The sequence below is a fragment of the Bos mutus genome, chromosome 10 (genome assembly GCF_027580195.1).
Source record: "Bos mutus isolate GX-2022 chromosome 10, NWIPB_WYAK_1.1, whole genome shotgun sequence".
Taxonomy (NCBI): Eukaryota; Metazoa; Chordata; class Mammalia; order Artiodactyla; family Bovidae; genus Bos; species Bos mutus.
The window spans coordinates 55,972,423-55,991,673 of NC_091626.1; the positions used below are offsets into that span (position 1 = coordinate 55,972,423).

General features: G+C 46.8%; 1 protein-coding gene across 3 annotated transcripts in view; it reads left to right on the top strand.

The window, feature by feature from the left end:
* Positions 1 to 982: 982 nt before the first annotated feature.
* The window catches only part of MYZAP (myocardial zonula adherens protein), a 112,905-nt gene continuing 94,636 nt past the window's right edge, over positions 983 to 19,251 (top strand). For 2 of the 3 annotated variants that reach the window (XM_070377981.1, XM_070377982.1), the window contains exons 1-2: positions 983 to 1,139; positions 15,445 to 15,531. In XM_070377981.1, the coding sequence (XP_070234082.1) occupies positions 1,074 to 1,139; positions 15,445 to 15,531 (153 nt within the window). In that variant the 5' untranslated portion in view covers positions 983 to 1,073. The remainder of the gene's footprint in view (positions 1,140 to 15,444; positions 15,532 to 19,251) is intronic. The other variant, XM_005905616.3, reaches the window with a different exon arrangement.

Genomic DNA, 19,251 nt, shown 5'->3' on the forward strand with positions numbered 1-19,251 from the left:
GGGAGGGTTTGGGCTTTAAAGCAGCAGCAGCAGCAGCAGCAACAACAGAGAGGGAAAGTCTTCCCCTATTGAGATACATTTGTCCTCAGGATAAATGCCAAACTCTTCAACTAAGCACACCAGGTTCTTCATGATCTGGCCCAGTGCCCTTCTGCGCGCTTTTCTACCATTTGCCCCTTGCACTGTGGTATTTTCAGTTTCTAAAAATTCTACCAAACCTTCTCTTGCCTTTTGCCATCTTTCCACGTAGTTTGTTTTGGCCTGTAATTCCCTCCTCTCTGTGCTAGGGGGCAGCAGAGAGGACAAGCAAGGCACTAGGCTTAGACTGTGGAGTCCATCACAGCTTTGCCACTTTCCGGGCAGTGGGGCATCTGCTCTGTTACTCAGTCTCTCGGTGAGTCAGTGTCCTTATCTGCAAAATGGGAATAGTGCCTATTCAAAGGGTGGTTGTGAGGATTAAATGAGTTAATACATGCAAAGTACTTCCCAGTCAGGGTCGCAGTAACTATTAAACAAACATGAGCAGGTGTAATGAACACTCTATGCCTGGCTTGCTTCTGTGTGTATTTCAGGTCTTACGTTAGTCATCACATCCTCTGGGAAGACTTTTCCTACACAGGCTATTCCTAAGGCCACATTGTGAGCTCCTGTGTGTATCATCTTTTCTACCAAAGCACCGACACCTGTCATTTCTCAGTATCCCCACCAGATTGCAAACTCCACAGGATAAGGGATTGGTGGATTGGTAGATCGTGTTGACTGCTGGGAGGCACTCATGGTAGGCACTCAGTCCTGTCCTAGGACTGACCCTGGGAGGACGCAGAACCGTGGGGGAAGGTTGGTGACCAACTTCTGCTGGGTCTGCGCTCTCCTGAGAAAATGCAGCCTGACAGGTCAGGCGAGTGCGCGGGCCCCGCCCCGGCCCCGCCCCTTGGCCCGGCCTCTGCCCCGCCCCCACCCTGCCCCGCCGGCGCTTGTGGCCTGCGCGGTTCCCGCCCTCCTCGCTTCCCTCTGGCTTATTACACCCGGGAACAGTGCCGCGCCGAACCCGCCACCAACGCCGCTGCTGCGGGATGCTGCGCTCCACGTCCACTGTCACCCTGCTCTCGGGCAGCGGCTCCGGGGCGCCCAGCAGGAGGGTGAGTAGCTAGGATTGGGAGCTGCTGCTGTCCCACTTCCCAGTCCAGCCAGCCCCGCTTGGGGGTCTAGAGATGGAGACGCGCGAAACCGGTCCCTCGGCCCGGACACTCCACCTGGACTCAATTTTAGGTTCTGTCCCAGCTCCGCGAGCAAGCCCCTTCTTTTCTATGCCCCAGAAACACCCCATGGGCTCGAAAGGGGACTTAGGGGACTTTCTGGAATTCCCAGAGATTTCCTCTCCTTTCCTGCCTCCTCTAGCAAGCCAAGTGTATTGATGGCACCGTTTTTAAAAATGCACGGGGAACTTTCTGCATTATCCCTATCTGGAGACTCAAAGGTGATGAATGTCTTTAATCAAACTTTCCTCCTTCCAGAGATAAAAAAAAAAAAAAAAAGGGCCACTTGTGACCACTGGTGATAGAATAACACTGATTTGGAGTGGTCTTAACTAAGGTAGGCTTTATTTTACAAAGTAGAGATTAGGAGCTGGCCACCTTGTAGCCGGGTTGTGGGACCTGGGTTTATACAAGGTGCTTTCTTCTTTCTGATTTAAATACTAGCACAGTGGGCACCATCTCCACCTAGGTTGCCCTTTGGAAGTGCTATTTCTTTGCCATCTTTGTTGCATCTTTTCTCATCGCTCCAGGTGCTCTGTGAAAGAATTGCTAGCCACATCTTTCCCATTTTGTATCTCTTCCAGGACTGGTACCTCAGAGCACACTGCCAGGGCCTTGGTTTGTGCCTTTTTCGTTGTTGTTGTTCAGTCGCTCAGTCATATCCGACTCTTTTCGACCCCATGGACTACAGCACGCCAGGCTTCCCTGTCCTTCATTATCTCCCAGAGCTTGCCCTAACTCATGTCCGTTGAGTTGGTGATGCCATCCAACCATCTCATCCTCTGTTGTTCCCTTCTTCTCCTGCTTTTTATCTTTCCCCGCATCAAGGACTTTTCCAGTGAGTCAGCTCTTTGCATCAGGTGGCCAAAGCATTGGAGCTTCAGCTTCAGCATCAGTCCTTCCAATGAATGCTCAGGGCTGATTTCCTTTAGGATGGACTGGTTTGATCTCCTTGTGCCTTGTAGGTTCATCTGTTCACTATGATATTCAGTACTCATCATCTCAGTGCATCATTTCTGTGCTTGAAACTTCTCTAATCTATTTCCCTGTGTCTGTCTGTCTGCTTAGTTGTGTCTGACTCTTTGCACCTCCATGGACTGTAGCCCACCAGGTTCCTTTGCCCATGGAATTTTCCAGGCAAGAATACTGGAATAGGTTGCCATTTCCTCCTCCAGGGGATATTCCTGACCCAGGGATTGAACCCGCATCTCTTGTGTCTCCTGCACTGGCAGGCAGATTCTTTACCATAAGCGCCATCTAGCTCAAACAGTAAAGAATCCACCCTGCAATGCAGGAGACCGCTTGTATGCAGGAGACCACTTCCATGCAGGAGACCCCTTTCATGCAGGAGACGTGGGTTCGATTCTTGGGTTGGGAAGATCCCCTGGAAAAGGAAATGGCTCCTCACTCCAGTATTCTTGCCCGGGAAATCCCCTGGACAGAGGAGCCTGGTGGGTTATAGTCCATGGTGTCGCAAGGGCTGGACACGACTAAGCGACTAAACCACCACCAACTTATTTTCCATATGTTTAGCTAAACAAGTGGCTAAGTCCAAGCCAGGGGCCCCTTTGATACTCCTGTCTGTTTTTTAGTCTTGTAGATGTGCTCACTTTATTTTACATACCTCCCCCAAATGACTAGCAGTCGTCTTCAGTGCTGTTTTTCTTTAGCTCCAGAAGGACTCTGTGTTACTCCTGGGTCTGGGCCAAGTGATAGGTTCCGATGTGTGTGAACACAAGATATTTAAGGTTGATGGAAGCCAATCGTTGGGTTCATAAAGCAAGATTCCTGTTAGGTCCAAGTGGATTTCCAACCACAGTCCTAGCCTTACACCAGGATGGGTATTTGTTTTTTTTTCTGTGGAAATCCTTCTCAGTTGGAACATAATTATGATTGAGAAAGAATGAAGTTACTGCAAAGCCAGCCCTGAGCTTGGACAGGATCCTGTGTGGGACCAGATTGTGTGAAATTGTCTAGGTCCCCTTCCAGAGTGGATACTCGTTGAGTGGCTAGAGTGATGTGGGTGGATGCAAATGTGATTAGTATAGTAGATAACCTTTCTGAAGATTTTTTTCTCAAATATTTACTTTCAAGTATTTCTTTAGCTATACATACTGTGGTGTCTGATGGAATGAACACACTGTTGAGAAGGCTTTGCCCTTTGAGTAAGACATCTGAAATACTTTGGTCTGAAGTGGTCAGTGCCCTGAATCAGACCATGTAAGGCTACTACTTTGAGCACATGGGTATTTGCTCTGCAAAGAAGATAACTAAAGATTTCCTTGTGATTTCCAACTCTGTTCAGAATTTGCAAATGGCATTGGTACTGTGTGTGTTTGTAAAAACTGTGATCTTTGATTGATTAATTGATTTTTAAGCAATGCTTATAGACCTTCTGTGTGATGAAGGGTCAGATATTGGGGTCCACTCTACCTGGGTATAGACATTTGTCCCAGACTGCCATCATACAGAGTGATGGTTGTAATAGTAGGGTAGAGTGTTGACAGGTTGCATGGAAGCTAAAAGGAAAGGTTCTTCTTGAGGCTTCTGAGGAAGGCCTCCCTCTGCAGCAGACATTTGTGTTTAGTCTTGCAGGATGGAGCGAGACTTTGTAAGGCAAGTGACATCATTGACATACTGAAAAAAGGAAGTATCATTTCTTCTAAATGGAACTGTTGGCATATACTGTTTAACAGTGATGTATTAGACCTGCTTTAGGGCAAAACACTTATTTTTTTTGGATAAACAAGGGTAGGATGTCTTAAAAATAAAGTTGCAGACCAAACAAGTGGAAAGTGTTCCCTAAGTTGAAAGTTTTTCAGTAAACTCTATATTGTTCTGTCTTTCCTCTGTGATATGCCACGAGCGATGGCCTTGTGCAGTAAAACGCTAGCCATTAAAATAACATTTCTGTTTCATCCCAAGAGCTTACCAAATTAGGGACTGCTGGGGAACCGGGATGTATCCGGCCAGGCCTTCAGGCCAACCAGAAATGGTGGTGACAGCTGACACTGAGCAGGGAGTTCTCGGAGTCAGCTGCCCAGGGTGGTGCGGCCAGACCAGACTGTCACTAGTTACCCTTCGTTTAATAGCTGCCACCTACAATTTGTACCTCCTTCTTATCTGAAATCTCTCAAGGGGGGAAAAAAAAACACCAAACAGATGGGAGAGTAATGTCTGTCAGCTGATAAACCTCTGAGAGGCATTTATGGATGCCAACCAACAGGGGTTGTAAAGTTAAAAAAAAAATCTGCCTTCGTACCTGTTGTGCACTAAAAATAGTTTTATCTATGGCAACAGCAGGAAGATAAATTGGCTGGAGAATAACCATAGATAGATTGAGATGACCTTGGAGCATGGGAGAAAATGTTTTAAAAAATATTGACATTGCTTTGTGATTTTGAAAGGAATTTTGTAAATGCAGTTAATCACACTGAATGAAGCTTTGCAGTGGAAGGGCAGTTGTGTGGCCAGGGTATGTGCTTTGGGGGGGAAGGCATTTTTGCTTGGCACAGCCAAATATTACTGGTTTAGCAGTTTGGTGAGGGTGGTGTGAGATGATAGACTTGTCAAGGGTTCCCCCAGCATCACACTGTGTTGTAATAGGAGACTATTGACTGGTGTTATTGGTGTCATGGCCCCTCCATGGCACATTAAAAAATGAAACCAAATCCAGGAAGGCCAGAGGGCAAGGACTGTCTCCTGGCCTGCTTTTGCCAGTAATTTTTGTATTTGGCAGAGTCTTCCTCTGTTAAAAACTGGAATGGGCTGGCCAGTCATCACTTCCTCACTCAGGCAGTACTCTCCTGGGTCCCATTTCTGTCTGATTGACTCAAAGAATTCTCCTTAGCTGGCCAGGGAATGGATCAGACAGGTGTTTACCTCACTTCCTTTTCCTTTCACAGAAACATCTGTGAGCATAACTTCCATATTGTCCTACTGGGCTCTGAGGAAGGGACGCAGAGCATTGTGGGAACTCAGCGTCTGGTGGAAGGAAGCTGGCTGCAGCCTTCCCCAGGGAGGGGGTTGGCAGGGGGCCTGCAGTACCCAGAAGACTGGCTGGCTGCTCTCCTGGGCCCTCCTGAGCCCAGTTGAGGAGTTTTAGAACCTGGTTTCCCCAGGATTCAGCCAAAGACCCTCTGCCACTCAGAACTAATAGTTATATGCTCAGAAAAAAAAAGTGTCCTGACTTCTCTGCTTTGGTTCACTCATCTCGCTGTGTCAGGTGTAGGATGAAGAGACCTGAGTTCTGAGGAGTCTTAAGGAAATCTGAGATCCAGAGGCTGGTGTTACCACTGAGCTTCTGGTCACTTATGAAACCTTTTCACATCAGCCTCAAAAATTGTAGAGCTGAACACAGGGAGTTGTGGGTCCTGGGCCAATTAACCAGAGACCAAGTTGAAATGTTTTGATTTAAAGGACTTTCAGCAATTATGTGCCTTACTTGTTGTTCCTGCAGTCGTGTCTCTCAGCCAAAAACGGTCCCCATCTCAACCGGCACACAGGATAGTAACACAGAGGTGTTTGCCTCTTTTCCCTCCTTAGATAAGTGATATTTCCTGAATATCAGTCACACTGTTGACTGTTTTTTGTATTTTAAGGCCAGTGTGTCTCTCTAAAATGCAGAATCCAGCTACCTAACTCTTCTGCTTTAAGAGCTCCTTCGGTATTGCCAGGAACAAGTACAAACCCCTAATTTAGCACCCAGGGCCTTCTGATCTGGCCTTTGCCCTCCCCACCCCCTCCTCACGAATACTCTTTGCAGGTGTACCAAATTACTTTCTGTTCCCCAAGATTTTGATGCTGTTCCTCACCTCTGCCATTTTTCATGCCTCTTTTCTGATGAAGGGTCAGCTCCTCTGGGAAGCCTGCCTGAACCCCCTCTTCTGTATTCCCCTAGAGGCTCGTGACTCTCATCATTGCTCCTACCTATGATTAACTACTAGAGGAGAAGGTTTAAGGACCCTCCCTTCCCAGGCCTGGTGTAATAGGTGCTTCGAAAGAAGAGTGTCCCCAGGGTCCTCAAATAGCCATACTTGACACTGAGTTGGCAAATGGGAAAACAGGAAGAGACGCTTGGAATGAAGCCAGCCCATGACCTCTGGTCCACCTGGGCAGGAAGCAGGTGCCCTGTGGATGGGAGTGTCTGCCTGGGTGAGGAGCTTCACAGCTCTGGGAAGGCCTCCAAGTAGTCCAGGTGCCTGATCCTGTTGTACTGTCGGAGTTTCATTCCTTTGGTTAGGTCAGTGGTTCCACTCTGGTTACGCATGGAATACCAAGAAGCTTAAAATCCTCCACCTAGGCCCCACCCCAGGCCATCTAGATGAGAACCTTGAAAAGTAGAGAATGACATCAGCATTGCTTAGGAAGCTTCCCCGGGTGATTCTAATATGTGGCCAAGGATCAGAACTCCTCCTTCCAGGGTTGCTCTCTCAGACAGCTTTCTTGGACATGCAGGCAATCCTGGGTCCATGTTCTGGAAGGTCCCTTTGGCTTTTTGGAAAGGCATGATGGAGGTGGGGGCAGGATGGGAGAGTCCTAACATGCTAGGACTCTGGTGTCTTTGTGTGCATTCATTTACCTGTGATTTCTCTCTGGGTCTTGGCATTTGGGGCACATGGTAAGCCTGGTACAGAAGAGCCAGCTAGAACAAGAGGGAGAAGTCACTGTCCTCCTACTTAGGAATTTTGTCTGGAATCAGCTGTGACAGGAAAGTGGGTGCCAGGACACTTTACACCACCTGGAAGAAAGTATGGAGATCAGGGTGGGCAAGTGATGACCCCATAGTCAGACCCAGCCCTTGGCCTCTTTTGTATACTCTGAGCCAAGAATGGTTTTACAGGGCCTGCAGACCCTCAGTATTTGCTATCTGGCCCTTTACAGAAAAAGTGTACCTCGCCCTGATGTAGATGGTCAGGCCTGCAAGCTCAGGGTCAAAGCAAAGCTTAAGAGTCCTCCTCCAGATGGGGCGGGCCCAGTTCCACCTGCATGTCCCAGAGATTTTAATGCTTGTGCTGAGCAGAGACTGCCCTCCCAGCCACAGCCATAGTGGCCACACCATCTGTTGTTAGGTGGAGCTGAGCAGGGAGCCACGGTCACAGAGTGGACTGCGCCCGAGGGAAATGTAAATGCACTTGGCTCATTTCTGTAGGGAAATCCATGTTTGTAAACTGATGAGCAAACCCAGCACCTCCCTGTGTCATCTTCTCCACCCCTTTTTATTTGAGATGGGCAGCTCTCCCTCAGGTGAGCCTGGATACTGAAGCTGAGAGCGTGAGGGTACGTGGATGGCAGAGTCCCCGCTAGACAGGGACCAGTCCTCTGCCTCCACAGAGTGGGTCAGAAATAAGTCCCCAGAGGCCTGCTTACCTCCCAGGCGCCCTGATTGCAGACAAGGGCTCAGTTGTGGATCTTCTTGTGGAGGAGGCTTGAATGCTCGCTGCCCTTCTCCTGCTGTCCTCCTGTGGGGATTGGCTTGAAGAAAGTGGAAGGCTCTCTGGGGAGTGTCAGGCACATTCTCCTTACTGTGTTTTAGTTCAACCTAGAAAGAAGCCCATACTGACATTTACTGAGCAAGGGCCTATGACATGTTGATCCTGTGCTGAGTGCTGTAAGGGCTACACAAGCAGTTAGGTACAAAGCCTGCTTGGGAACCCTATTTTTTCCCTTCCGGTCCATGCTGTAGGGTGTGGAACATAATAGGAAGTACTCAATAATTGCTGTTGAATCACTGAACTCAGATTTGAGCAATAGTCCTTTCCTCTAGAAATTTAAATGGCTCCCGATGGCTTCCCTTAGAGGCCTTGCTTCGCTGTCAGGCATCTGTAGGCTGTTAAGAGTTTGGCCCCTACTTGTGTGGCCATTTTCTTCTCCCGATATTGCTCAGGCTGTGGGCCCATTTACCATTCTCAGAACATGCCCTGTTTGTGTCTTTGGCCCGTCTGGAATGAATGCCTCGTGGCTCAGAGGGTAAAGCGTCTGCCTGCAATGCAAGAGACCTGGGTTCGATCCCTGGGTCGGGAAGATTCCCTGGAGAAGGAAATGGCAACCCAGTCCAGTATTGTTGCCTGGAGAATCCCTTGGACGGAGGAGCCTGATGGGCTACAGTCCATGGGATCGCAAATAGTCGGACACGATTGAGTGACTTCACTTCTTCACTTCATTCTGATGATGGATTCTCCCAACATCATTGACCTGGGAAGTCCTTTCTGTCCTTCTATACGCAGTTCACATGTCATCTCTAGAACCTTTCTGATATACTCCACCTCCAGTTAGATGACTGTTCTCCTCCTTAAATTCCCAGGGTAAAAAATGATTTACTGAAAGCTACATATGTGCCAGAAACTATTCTAAGCCCTTTTCACGTATTAGTTTATTAAAGCCTAGCCACAGGGACTGGTCCAGTGGTTAAGACTCCATGCTTCTACTGCAGAGGGCATGAGTTAGATCTTTGGTTGGGGAACTAAGATCCTTCATGCTACTCAGTGTGGCCAAAAAAAAAAAAAAAAACAAAACAATCCTTGCGAAAATCCCAGGAGAGTCGTTTCTGCACTATTGTTAACTGAGTTTTACAACGGAAGTAACTGAAACAATAAAGATGGAGTAGCCTGGAAAATCCCATGGACAAAGGAGCCCAGTATGCTGTAGTCCATGGGGTTGCTCAGAGTCAGACACGACTGAGCGACTTCCCTTTCACTTTTCACTTTCATGCACTGGAGAAGGAAATGGCAACCCACTCCAGTGTTCTTGCCTGGAGAATCCCAGGGACAGGGGAGCCTAGTGGGGTGCCGTCTATGGGGTCGCACAGAGTCGGACACGACTGAAGTGACTTAGCAGCAGCAGCAGCTTTCCAAAGGTTTCACAGCTAGTAGGTGTCAGAGTCAGAATCAGAATTGAAACCCAGAAGTGCAGTTCCATATGCCTTAACCACACTACCCTGTCTGCCCAGTATTGTATTGGTTGTGATATTGCCTTGTGTGGTTATGTTTCTGGATGATGAGCCTTTTTGGGTAGAGCTCTTTTTTTTTCCATATTGGTACCCTCATAGCCCTTAAGTGTTTTACAAGTGGTGGGTGCTCAGTGCTTGAAGTACACTGAGTCCATCTTCTTGTTTTTGATCCACTGGAAGGGACCTTTGATTTCAAGGATGGCAAGTCCAGGACTAGTGTTCAGGGTAAATAAGATTCAGCTCCCCACAATGTTCAGAACACAAGGTGGAGCCAGCTTCTGTGGGAACCCCTGGGATCAACTACCTTACCTGCCTCTCAGATACTGTCCAACCTGGGCTACTCTGGGTATTATGTACCTGAGTGTCAGGAAACCATGAAAGTGAGCATCATCAAATGCTCAGAGAGATAAGCCTTGATCTGCCTTGATCTTACCCAGGGGGAGATTTTCCCATGGGGAGATTCCTCGAAGTGAATGACTAATGGAGGTCAGCTCTACAGGGTCAGCCTGTCGGGTACATTCAGGGGTTACTTAGTACTTCTACCCAAAGCAATCTATAGATTTAATGCAATCCCGATCAAGTTACCAATGGTATTTTTCACAGAACTAGAACAAATACCTTCACAATTTGTATGGAAATACAAACAACTTCAAATAGCCAAAGCAATCTTGAGAAAGAAGAATGGAACTGGAGGAATCAACCTGCCTGATTTCAGACTATACTACAAAGCTACAGTCATCAAGACAGTATGGTACTGGCACAAAGACAGAAATATAGATCAATGGAACAAACTAGAGAGCCCAGAGATAAATCCATGCACCTATGGACACCTTATCTTTGACAAAAGAGGCAAAAATATAAAATGGAGAAAAGACAATCTCTTTAACAAGTGGTGCTGGGAAAACTGGTCAACCATCTATAAAATAAAAAAACTAGAACACTTTCTAACACAATACACAAAAATAAACTCAAAATGGATTAACAATTTAAATGCAAGACCAGAAACTATAAAACTCCTAGAGGAAAACATAGGCAAAACACTCTGTGACATAAATCACAGCAAGATCCTCTATGACCCATCTCCCAGAGTAATGGAAATAAAAGTAAAAAAAAAAAAAAAAATTCAGAGCACCTTTTAGACCTGTGGGATGTTCTCTTTGCTGCTCTTGAAACAGTCCTGTGGGTCTAGGAAGGATTGAGGACCTCCCCCGCCTCCGCCCCATCTGATATGTGCTGTGCTGTGCAAAGTTGCCTGAATCATGTCCAACACTTCGCGACACTATGGACTATAGCCCGACAGGCTACTCTGTCCATGGGATTTTCCAGACAAGAGTACTGGAGTGGGTTGCCATTTCCTCTTCCAAGGGATCTTCCCGACATGGAACCCATGTCTCCTGAGTTGGCAGACCTTTCTCTGTCTCTGATATAGTCCCTCTCAATCTTTATTATTGCTGTAACTGACTGTTAGTTGCTTGTGTCTGACTCTTTGTGACCCCATGAGCTGTAGCCTGCCAGGCTCCTCTGTCCATGGGATATCCCAGGAAAGAATACTGGAGTGGGTTGCCCTTTCTCACTACTAAGATATTTTAAAAATATTTATCTGTATTTATTTATTTGACTGCACGCCCTGGGTCTTTGTTGCAGCATGTGGCATCTTAGATCCTCATTGTGGCCTGCAGGCTGTCTTAGTTATAGGCTGTGGGACCTAGTTCTGTGACCAGGGATTGAACCTGGGCCCCTTGCATTGGGAACATGGGGTCTTAGCTACTGGACCACCAGGGAAGTCCCTACTATGTTTTTTATTTTAAAAACTTACACATACGTGGAACAGGTGCAGACATTGCAGAAATCCCCCTTTCCAAAAGATCACCACCACCACCACCAGCAGGTAGTCATGTTTCTGTAAAGACATTTTTCCCCACAAATATATATACTAATTATCAGAGTGTATTTTAAAAACAGAACAGGTTATTTTTTCCCAGCACTTGTCTTTTTTCACATGACAGTACATTTGAGCATCTTACTAAGAAGGGTCTGACCCTGTTCCAAGCTGGATTTAAATTGCATCTGTGCCGTCAGTCCATTGTGGATCAGCACTGATTACAGAGTGTAAGCACCACGTGCAGTCCATGCCCTCATGTTTCCATAAAGGCACTCCTAATGACAAGAGCAAATACGCCGCACAGGGGTGTGGGTGGAGCCGCGAGCGCCTGGCGCACCTGCCAGTTAGCTTTGAAGTCAGATGTTTATTTTACATTCTTGTTTTATTTGAATTCATTATCTATCATCAGGTTAAACTGATAGTTTAGAGAAATGCATTCTCTTTAGCCTGTGAATTAGTGTTCCGTAGTGTAAATATGGCCTGAGGAGAGATGCAGAAAGTGTGTTGAGGAAAATCAGCATTTTGGGTGGACAGATAAAGAACTGTCTCCATCAGGGGGAGGGGGCTTCTCAGTTTTGACTGATTGGAGTCATGGAGTCCCTTCTGGACCTTGTCTTTTCTTCCAGTTTTCAGTTTATTCCAAAAATGATTGACATTAGGGATTACCCCTCTAGGGCAATCAGCCTATAAAGCTATTAGTTGCTATACTAATACCCTCTAGATCCATTGGCCAAATTGTTTTTATTATGGAAAGCAGAGCTAGAAAGCCAAGTCAGCCTATTTCATTTTGGAGCTTGTAGGCTGATGACATTATTTAGATAAAAATAAAAATATCTAACAGTGATAGAAGCTTACTATATGCCAGAATCTTCCTTTACCTCTATTTTACCCTTGAGATTCAGAGAGATCAAATAGCTTGCTCATAGTCAGCACAGCCTAGTAGGTGTTGGAAACTGTGAATATGTGTGTACACCTGTGCAGGTATGTATCTCTGTGTGCACATGTGTGTGTGTGGTATAGGGTATGGTACAAGAGAAAAGTACTTCCTTTTCTCTGCAAAACTATGCTGTGGATCGGATCTGGCCTACCAGAGATGATTATTGAGCATCACAGACTTGGATTACCTGCCTGGTGTGAGTTACATTTTGATGTTCATGCAAATGCCCGCTTGTTTCAACCAGCCCATATGGCCTGAAGTCAAAGGGTTACCTCTTTCTGGAGACCCTCAGATTCCCATCAGTGTTGTTTGTCAGCTGAGGGAGCTGTGTGCCGGATTGGCTTGATTTCTCTATGACCAGCATGACTGGCGATGAGCTTTAAGGTTTCGTGCAAAGTTGGCCATGTAAGAGGGAGTTATATCGCTGTGGGTCAGGTCACGTCTCTCCCTGGGGTCACTGGAGCCAGAGCTTGCCCAGAGAAGAGTGAGATGGAGAAGGATCTCGAAATCAAATCTTGTGGCTGAAAGGACTGGATTGTTTAGTGCAGAAGAAAGGACATTCAGGCTGATGAAGAGCAAAGGGAATTCTGCTACAGTCCCTGAGGGTACCCTGGGTCTGTCAGGTAGGGGGTCTGAGGAAGCGCTGTTTAAGTCCATTATCAGGAAGTTAGAGGTGTCAGGTAGCAAAATGGGGTACCTCAGAGGAAGGCAGTGGTGAGAGTGGAAGTGCTAATGTGTGTTCCAAATGGGCTGTCACCTTTACGGGGAAATGTTAGCCTCAGGCTGGGTGTCCACTTGCCAGGTATATTGTTGAGTGAGGAGGTTCCTTCAGAGACTGGCAGGTTGGATGTCAAAGGTCTTTTACAATCGTATCCAACCGTGGGCTTCTTGGATGCAGGGTGCTTTCTTCAGAGGCTGCCCTGTGGACCAGTGCATAACTGTGACTGCAGACCAGGTTGAGGGGTATGTATTAGTTTAGTGGGGTTGCTGTAAAAAAAAAAGTACCACAAGTCAAGTGACTTAAACAGCAGCAATATATTGTCTCCTGATTCTGGAGATTGGAAGTCCAAAGTCAAGGTGTCGACAGGATTGGTTCCTTCTGAGAGCAGTGAGGGCAGAATCTGTTTCAGGCCCATCTCCTTTGTTTGCTTACATGGTGCGCTCCCTGTGTGCATGTGTGTCTCCCAATTTTCCCTTTATAGAAGGACACCAGTCATTTGGGATTAGGACCTACCCTAATGACCTCATTGTACAAGCTGTGGAAAATTCTTAAAGAGATGAGAGTACTAGACCACCATGCCTTTCTCCTGAGAAACTTGTATGCAGATCAAGAAGCAACAGTTAGAACTGTACATGGAACAACGGGCTGGTTTCAAATTGGGAAAGGAGTAAGTCAAGGCTGTATATTGTCACCCTGCTTGTTTGACTTACATCATGTGAAAGTACATGTATCAGAGTACATCATGAGAAAAGCCGGGCTGGATGAATCACAAGCTGGAATCAAGATTGTAGGGTGAAATATCAACAACATACCACCCTAATGGCAAAAAGTGAAGAGGATCTAGAGAGTCTTTTGATGAATGTGAAAGAGGAAAGTGAAAGAGCTGGCTTAAAACTCAGCATTCAAAACACTAAGATCATGGCATCTTGTCCCATCACTTTATGGCAATTAGAAGGGGAAAAAGTGGAAACAGTGACAGATTTTCATTTCTTGGGCTTCAGAATCACTGTGGACGGTGATTGCAGCCAGGAAATTAAGATGATTGCTCCTGGGAAGAAAAGCTATGAAAAACCTAGACAGTGTATTTAAAAGTAGAGACATTATTTTGCCAACAAAGGTCCAAAGGTCCATATAGTCAAAGCTCCATTTTTTTATTACCGTGTACAGATGTGAGAGTTGGTCATAAAGAAGGCTGAGCACTGAAGAATTGATGATTTTGAACTGTGGTGTTGGAGAAGACTCTTGAGAGTCCCTTAGACTGCAAGGAGATTTGACCAGTCAATCCTAAAGGAAATCAATCCTGAGTATTCACTGGAAGGACTGATGCTGAAGCTGAAGCTCCAATACTTTGGCCACTTGATGCAAAGAGCTAACTCATTGGAAAAGACCCTGATGCTGGGAAAGATTCAAGGCAAAAGGAGAAGAAGGTGGCAGAGAATGAGATAGTTTAATGGCATCACCAACTCAATGGACATGAATTAGAGCAAATTCAAGAGATGATGGAGGAGAGTGGGGCCTGGTATGGTGCAGTCCATGGGGTTGCAAAGAGTCAACATGACTTAGTGGCTGAACGACAAGCACCACTATAAATACCCTATTTTCAAATAAAGTCACATTCTGAGGTACTAGGAGTTAGGACTCCTGTGTATACATTTTAGGGGGACAGAATTCCACCCATAACAGGGACAGGCTGTGCTCTCATGAGTGTGTGCAGCTGTGGGCTGGGCACTCTGGGTGCTGCTTTGACTCTCTGTTTTTTTCCTTTGATGTTATTTTTTTAATGACAGGATAAAAAACAACACATTTTCCACTTCTCTCCAGAATATATTACAGTAGGATCAGGCTGTGATAATAGGGTGAAATAAACATCATGTGGCATTAAATACGTTGTCATTGTTGTGTGACCATCACCACCATCTGTCTTTCACATTTTCAAACTGAAGTTCCGTATTATTAAAGAATAACTCAGTCCTTGGCAACCAGCATTCTTCTCTCTGTCTCTATGAATTTGACCACCCTGGGGACCCTGTGTAAGTGGAACCATACAGGCTTGTCTTTTCATGACTGTCTTATTTCACTTAGCATCATGTCCTCAAGGTTGCTGCATGTCATAGCATGTGTCAGAAGTTTTGTTCCTTTATACGGCTGTGTAAATATTCTGTTCTATGTATATACACATTTTATCTACCTACTCATCCATCGATGGACATTTGGGATGTTTCCACCTTTCGCCTATTGTGAATAATGCTGCTGTGGACATGGATATATAGACTTTAAAAATTTTTTTGTGATTAAACATGTACATGTCTGTTATAGGAAAATCCAACATAGAGTCAAGTAGAAAGCACCTTCCCACCCCTCACCACTGTGTATAGCTTGGCCTCTACCCCTCTGGCTGTATTTTGAAATCAGATCATCCTGTACTGTAATGGAACATGAGCCATTTTAAAAAATGTTTGAATTCTATGAAACTATTCAGTAGTTTGCTAAAGAAGGAAAGCATAAAACATAAACAGGAAGGTGGGGAGTGCCTGTGCTGGGCCCGGTGCAAGCTGGTCTTTCCCCAGCGTCCCCTGTGTGATTTGTGCCATCATTCCCATTGCTAAGGAGGCGACGGAGGCTCTGAGAAACCCCAGGTGATCTGGCTCCTTCTGCCCCAAATGCAGGTTTATAACTGCCCTCTCCTGTCTTCTCTCCCAGGCAAATGTCTGCAGACTACGGCTGACTGTACCTCCCGAGAACCCAGTGCCTGAGCCGAGTGAAAAGAAGGTTGAAAGAAGAGAGCAGGTAAGCCATCTCTGAGGCGAAGTCTTGACCAGTGTCCACCTTTTTGTTGCTGTTTTATGCTGTGCGGCATGTGGGATCTCAGTTGCTCGACCAGAGTTTGAACCCTTGCCCCCTGCAGTGAAGCACAGAGTCTTATCCACTGGGCTGCCAGGGAAGTCCCTCGCCTCTTTGTGCCCTTTTATTTGAACCCCCTTTCCCTGACGTCCTCCATCCAGGCTGTTCACAGAGCCTGCGTGTCAGCAGCTGTATGATGAAAGGCCCCCCACCCGCCATCTTCCCAGAAGTCAGGCTGCTCTGCCTGGCCGGCTGGGTGGCCTCAGGACCCTGCTGTCGCTTCTGGGTGAACACCGGCTGTGTGTTGCCTTGCAACTCTAGGGGCGCTGGCTTTGGTGACAGGTGTGGTGGCAGGGGACGGGTTTTTCCTGAAAGAGCCCTGACCAGCTGAGTCAAAGGGCCCATTGTGAGCTGCGGCGGGGCCTGAGCCTTTCTCTGTGGCTGGAGCCAGAGGCCCAGCTCTTGGGGTGGGGGTGCTGCCTGGAGAAGAATGGCCCCAAAGCAGCTCTAGCAAGGGCACCCTGCTGCAGGGAGGAGGAGCCGAGCAGGCCTTTTTGTGCCAGCTGCTGTGCTAAGTGCTGGGCTGCAGAGATAAGTCTGACCTTGGCCTTGCCTTGAGGAGCTGACAGATTTTCAGGTGAGACAGACATATAAATAAACCAAGCTGATGTGACAGTTCGAGTGTTAGGATCCTGAAGTGTAAGCAGGGCTCTGGGAACATGGAGAATCGGGCTGTATCAAAGGACCCAGAAGCCTGTTTGAAAGGGCTCTCGCCGCTAAAAATGGAAACATTTCAAAATCAAAAGAATTAATGACAATGATGAATTATGACACATTGAATAATAAAAAAAAAGCCTCATGGGTATATAGTAATAGATTATAAAAGGGAAAGCTTTTTTTTTTTTTTAATATAACATTAGCTGATAAATTTAGCTAATTTCTTGTTTTGTAACCCCCATGCCAGGTCATCAATGAATGTAAAAACTAGTCGGTGAAAGATTACCTGGAGCAGTATATTGATGTGGGCTCAGAGTATGACCTCACTGATCACTTACGGGCTCTAGAGGCACAGTGCCACAGTATGGCAGCCAGTGGTTCTACCAGGCGATGCCATTTGGCTTTACCAGGACTGGGCAGCCTGGTATTCTGTGACTTCTGGTATGATGCAGTTAAGAAGTAAATAATGTTACCTGTAATATTCATGCCAAACTTATGTAACTGAATCTAGTAATAAGGAGACAGAAAAATCCAAAATGTGGGATTGTCTATAAAAAAATTAGACTCCCTTAATAAATTTAATGTTATTAAAAAAAAAGAATCTATTGGAGATAAAAGAGATGAGAGAGACTTAACATTATTATAATGCATTAAATGTTGATTAAATCCTGGTGCTATATATATATATATATATGTAAGATATATATACATATATGTATCTTTTGATACAATATCAAGTTGTACAATTTTGAATATAAACTCATATATTACATATTATTAAAAAAGGGTACTTTTTTTACTCATGATAATGGTACGTTGGTGATATATCTTAACTGTTCTTTTGGCTTCTCTGTATCTTTGAAGATTTTCCAAAGAAAAAGTTTAGAGGTAAAAGCTTATAGGCAGAGAGAGTGGAAGTGGTCAGGCTTTGGCTGCTGAACCCTGGCTGATGACCAGGGGCCTGTGTTGCTGGAGGTGTGGGTCCCCTCTGCCCTCACTGATCCCCTCTCTGCCCATCCTTTCAGAGCTGATAGATTGATCAGAGGAGTGGCCCTAGGCTGTGTCCAGAGGCTCATGGGCAGCTTAGCACATGGGGAGTCAGAATGACTACTTGCTGGAGAAGAGGCCCAGGCTGGGGCAAGTGACAGGACAAGGGCCCCGAATGCATGGTAGAGGCAGTGGGGAATTGGGTCTGTTGGAGTTAGCTCTGAGCTGCATACCTGGGGAGATGTTTCTGAGGGGCTTCTGCATGCTAACACTGGGGCGGTGGGTTCTGTGAGGCACTGGAGGGCATGCCACTGCTCAAGAAGAGTCAAGTATTACCTAAGAAAATGCCAATCTGTTCTATGTCACAGGCATGTTGGTCTTCACGTTGTACCCCGATTTGTCTGTTGACCTTGAACAGTGCTTTTCAAGCTTTTAAAAACAGTTAGACCCTCTTATTAAAAAAAAAAAGTCAAAATGTCATCCTGAAGCCTCATGTAATCCAGGTGAAAGTGGTGCTGATGGGGGCCAGAGTCCTCCCAGTTTCCCTGCACTCCAGGACCCTCCTGCCCAAGAACTCCTGGAGCACAGGGCAGAAGCTCCAGGGCGAGACTGTGCCAGGATGCTAGACTCGGCAGACCAGGTGTGCAGCCTGCGTGCCAATCTCTGATGCATTGGTGACTCACTGCAGAAAAACTGGGGTAGAGAGGAGGAGGGTGGGGCCGGCTCTTACCCCAGAACCGAAGTCCTTGTGTGGTGGCAGCACGTGAAGGTCCTGGTGGTAACTCTGAGGCTGCTCTGGGTGATTCTGTCACTGTGTCCTGGCCAGGTGCCTGGTCTTGAGTCACTGGGAGCCAGAGGTGAGCACCAGCGAGGAGGCCCTGGGGCTGCTAGCCCTCCTGATGTCCTTCCGTGTGGCTGCTCCTCTCTGTGATATCGTACGTAGCCCATAGAATTGCAGGAAACTAAGAACACTGGTGAGGTGACTTCTTCCTTTGGTTCCTCTGTCTGTGGTGTGACAGTTGGGGGACTGAAGCTTGCTCAGATAAAGAAGCTGTAAATGGCCTGATGCGATGCTGATAAAGCGAAACTCCTCAGAGGATTTCCAGGGCCCTGTTAGACCGGCAGCCCACTGAAGGCAGAGCTGGATCTTGTTCTTTTTCACAGTCAGGGAAGATGCATAGCGTTTTTTTTTTTTTTTTTTTTTTGGCTCTGCTGGGTCTTCGTTGCTGTGCGGGCTTTTCTGTGGCAAGTGGGGGCTACTCTCTAGTTGCAGTGTGCAGGCTTCTCATCACAGTGGCTTCTCTTGTTGGGGAGCATGGGTTCTAGAGCCTTTGGGCTTCAGTAGCTGCAGCACGTGGGCTCTAGAGCACAGGCTCAGTAGTTGTGGCACATGGGTTTAGTTGTCTTGCGGCTTGTGGAATCTTCCTGGATCAGGTATCGAATCCACATCTTCTGCATTGACAGGTGGATTCTTTACCGCTGAACCACCAGGTAAGCCCTGCATAATGTCTTCTGGGGACCTGAGGAAGCTATGGGGCAGCTGGCGGCACATAAGCACCACTGCTAGCTGGGCCATTCTGTCTACTGGCCCCAAATCATTAGGGAGAGGAATTACTCACGGGGCAGTGGTGGAAGGGTGTGGCAGGTGGTTGAGGTTGCCCAGCTTCATGATGGGCTGTTTAGAGGCTTCTGGAGGCAATGACAACAGAGGCGGCGTCTTTCTCTGGAGTCATGGGTTCCTCAGGCAGGTGTGGAAGGCTTCCTGCTCCCAAGGCAGATGCTGGGGCGCCTGTTCCTCTTAATCTTTCTCTAATGGAACATCCCACCTGCCCCAAACCTGCTTTCCCCAGTCCACCAGATGACTCCCAGACACTTTGTTCCTCTGCTGCTAGTTTCCTCATCTTTCAAGTAGGCACATGAAAGCCTGGTTGCAAAGAGTAACTGAGTTGGAGTATGCAAAGG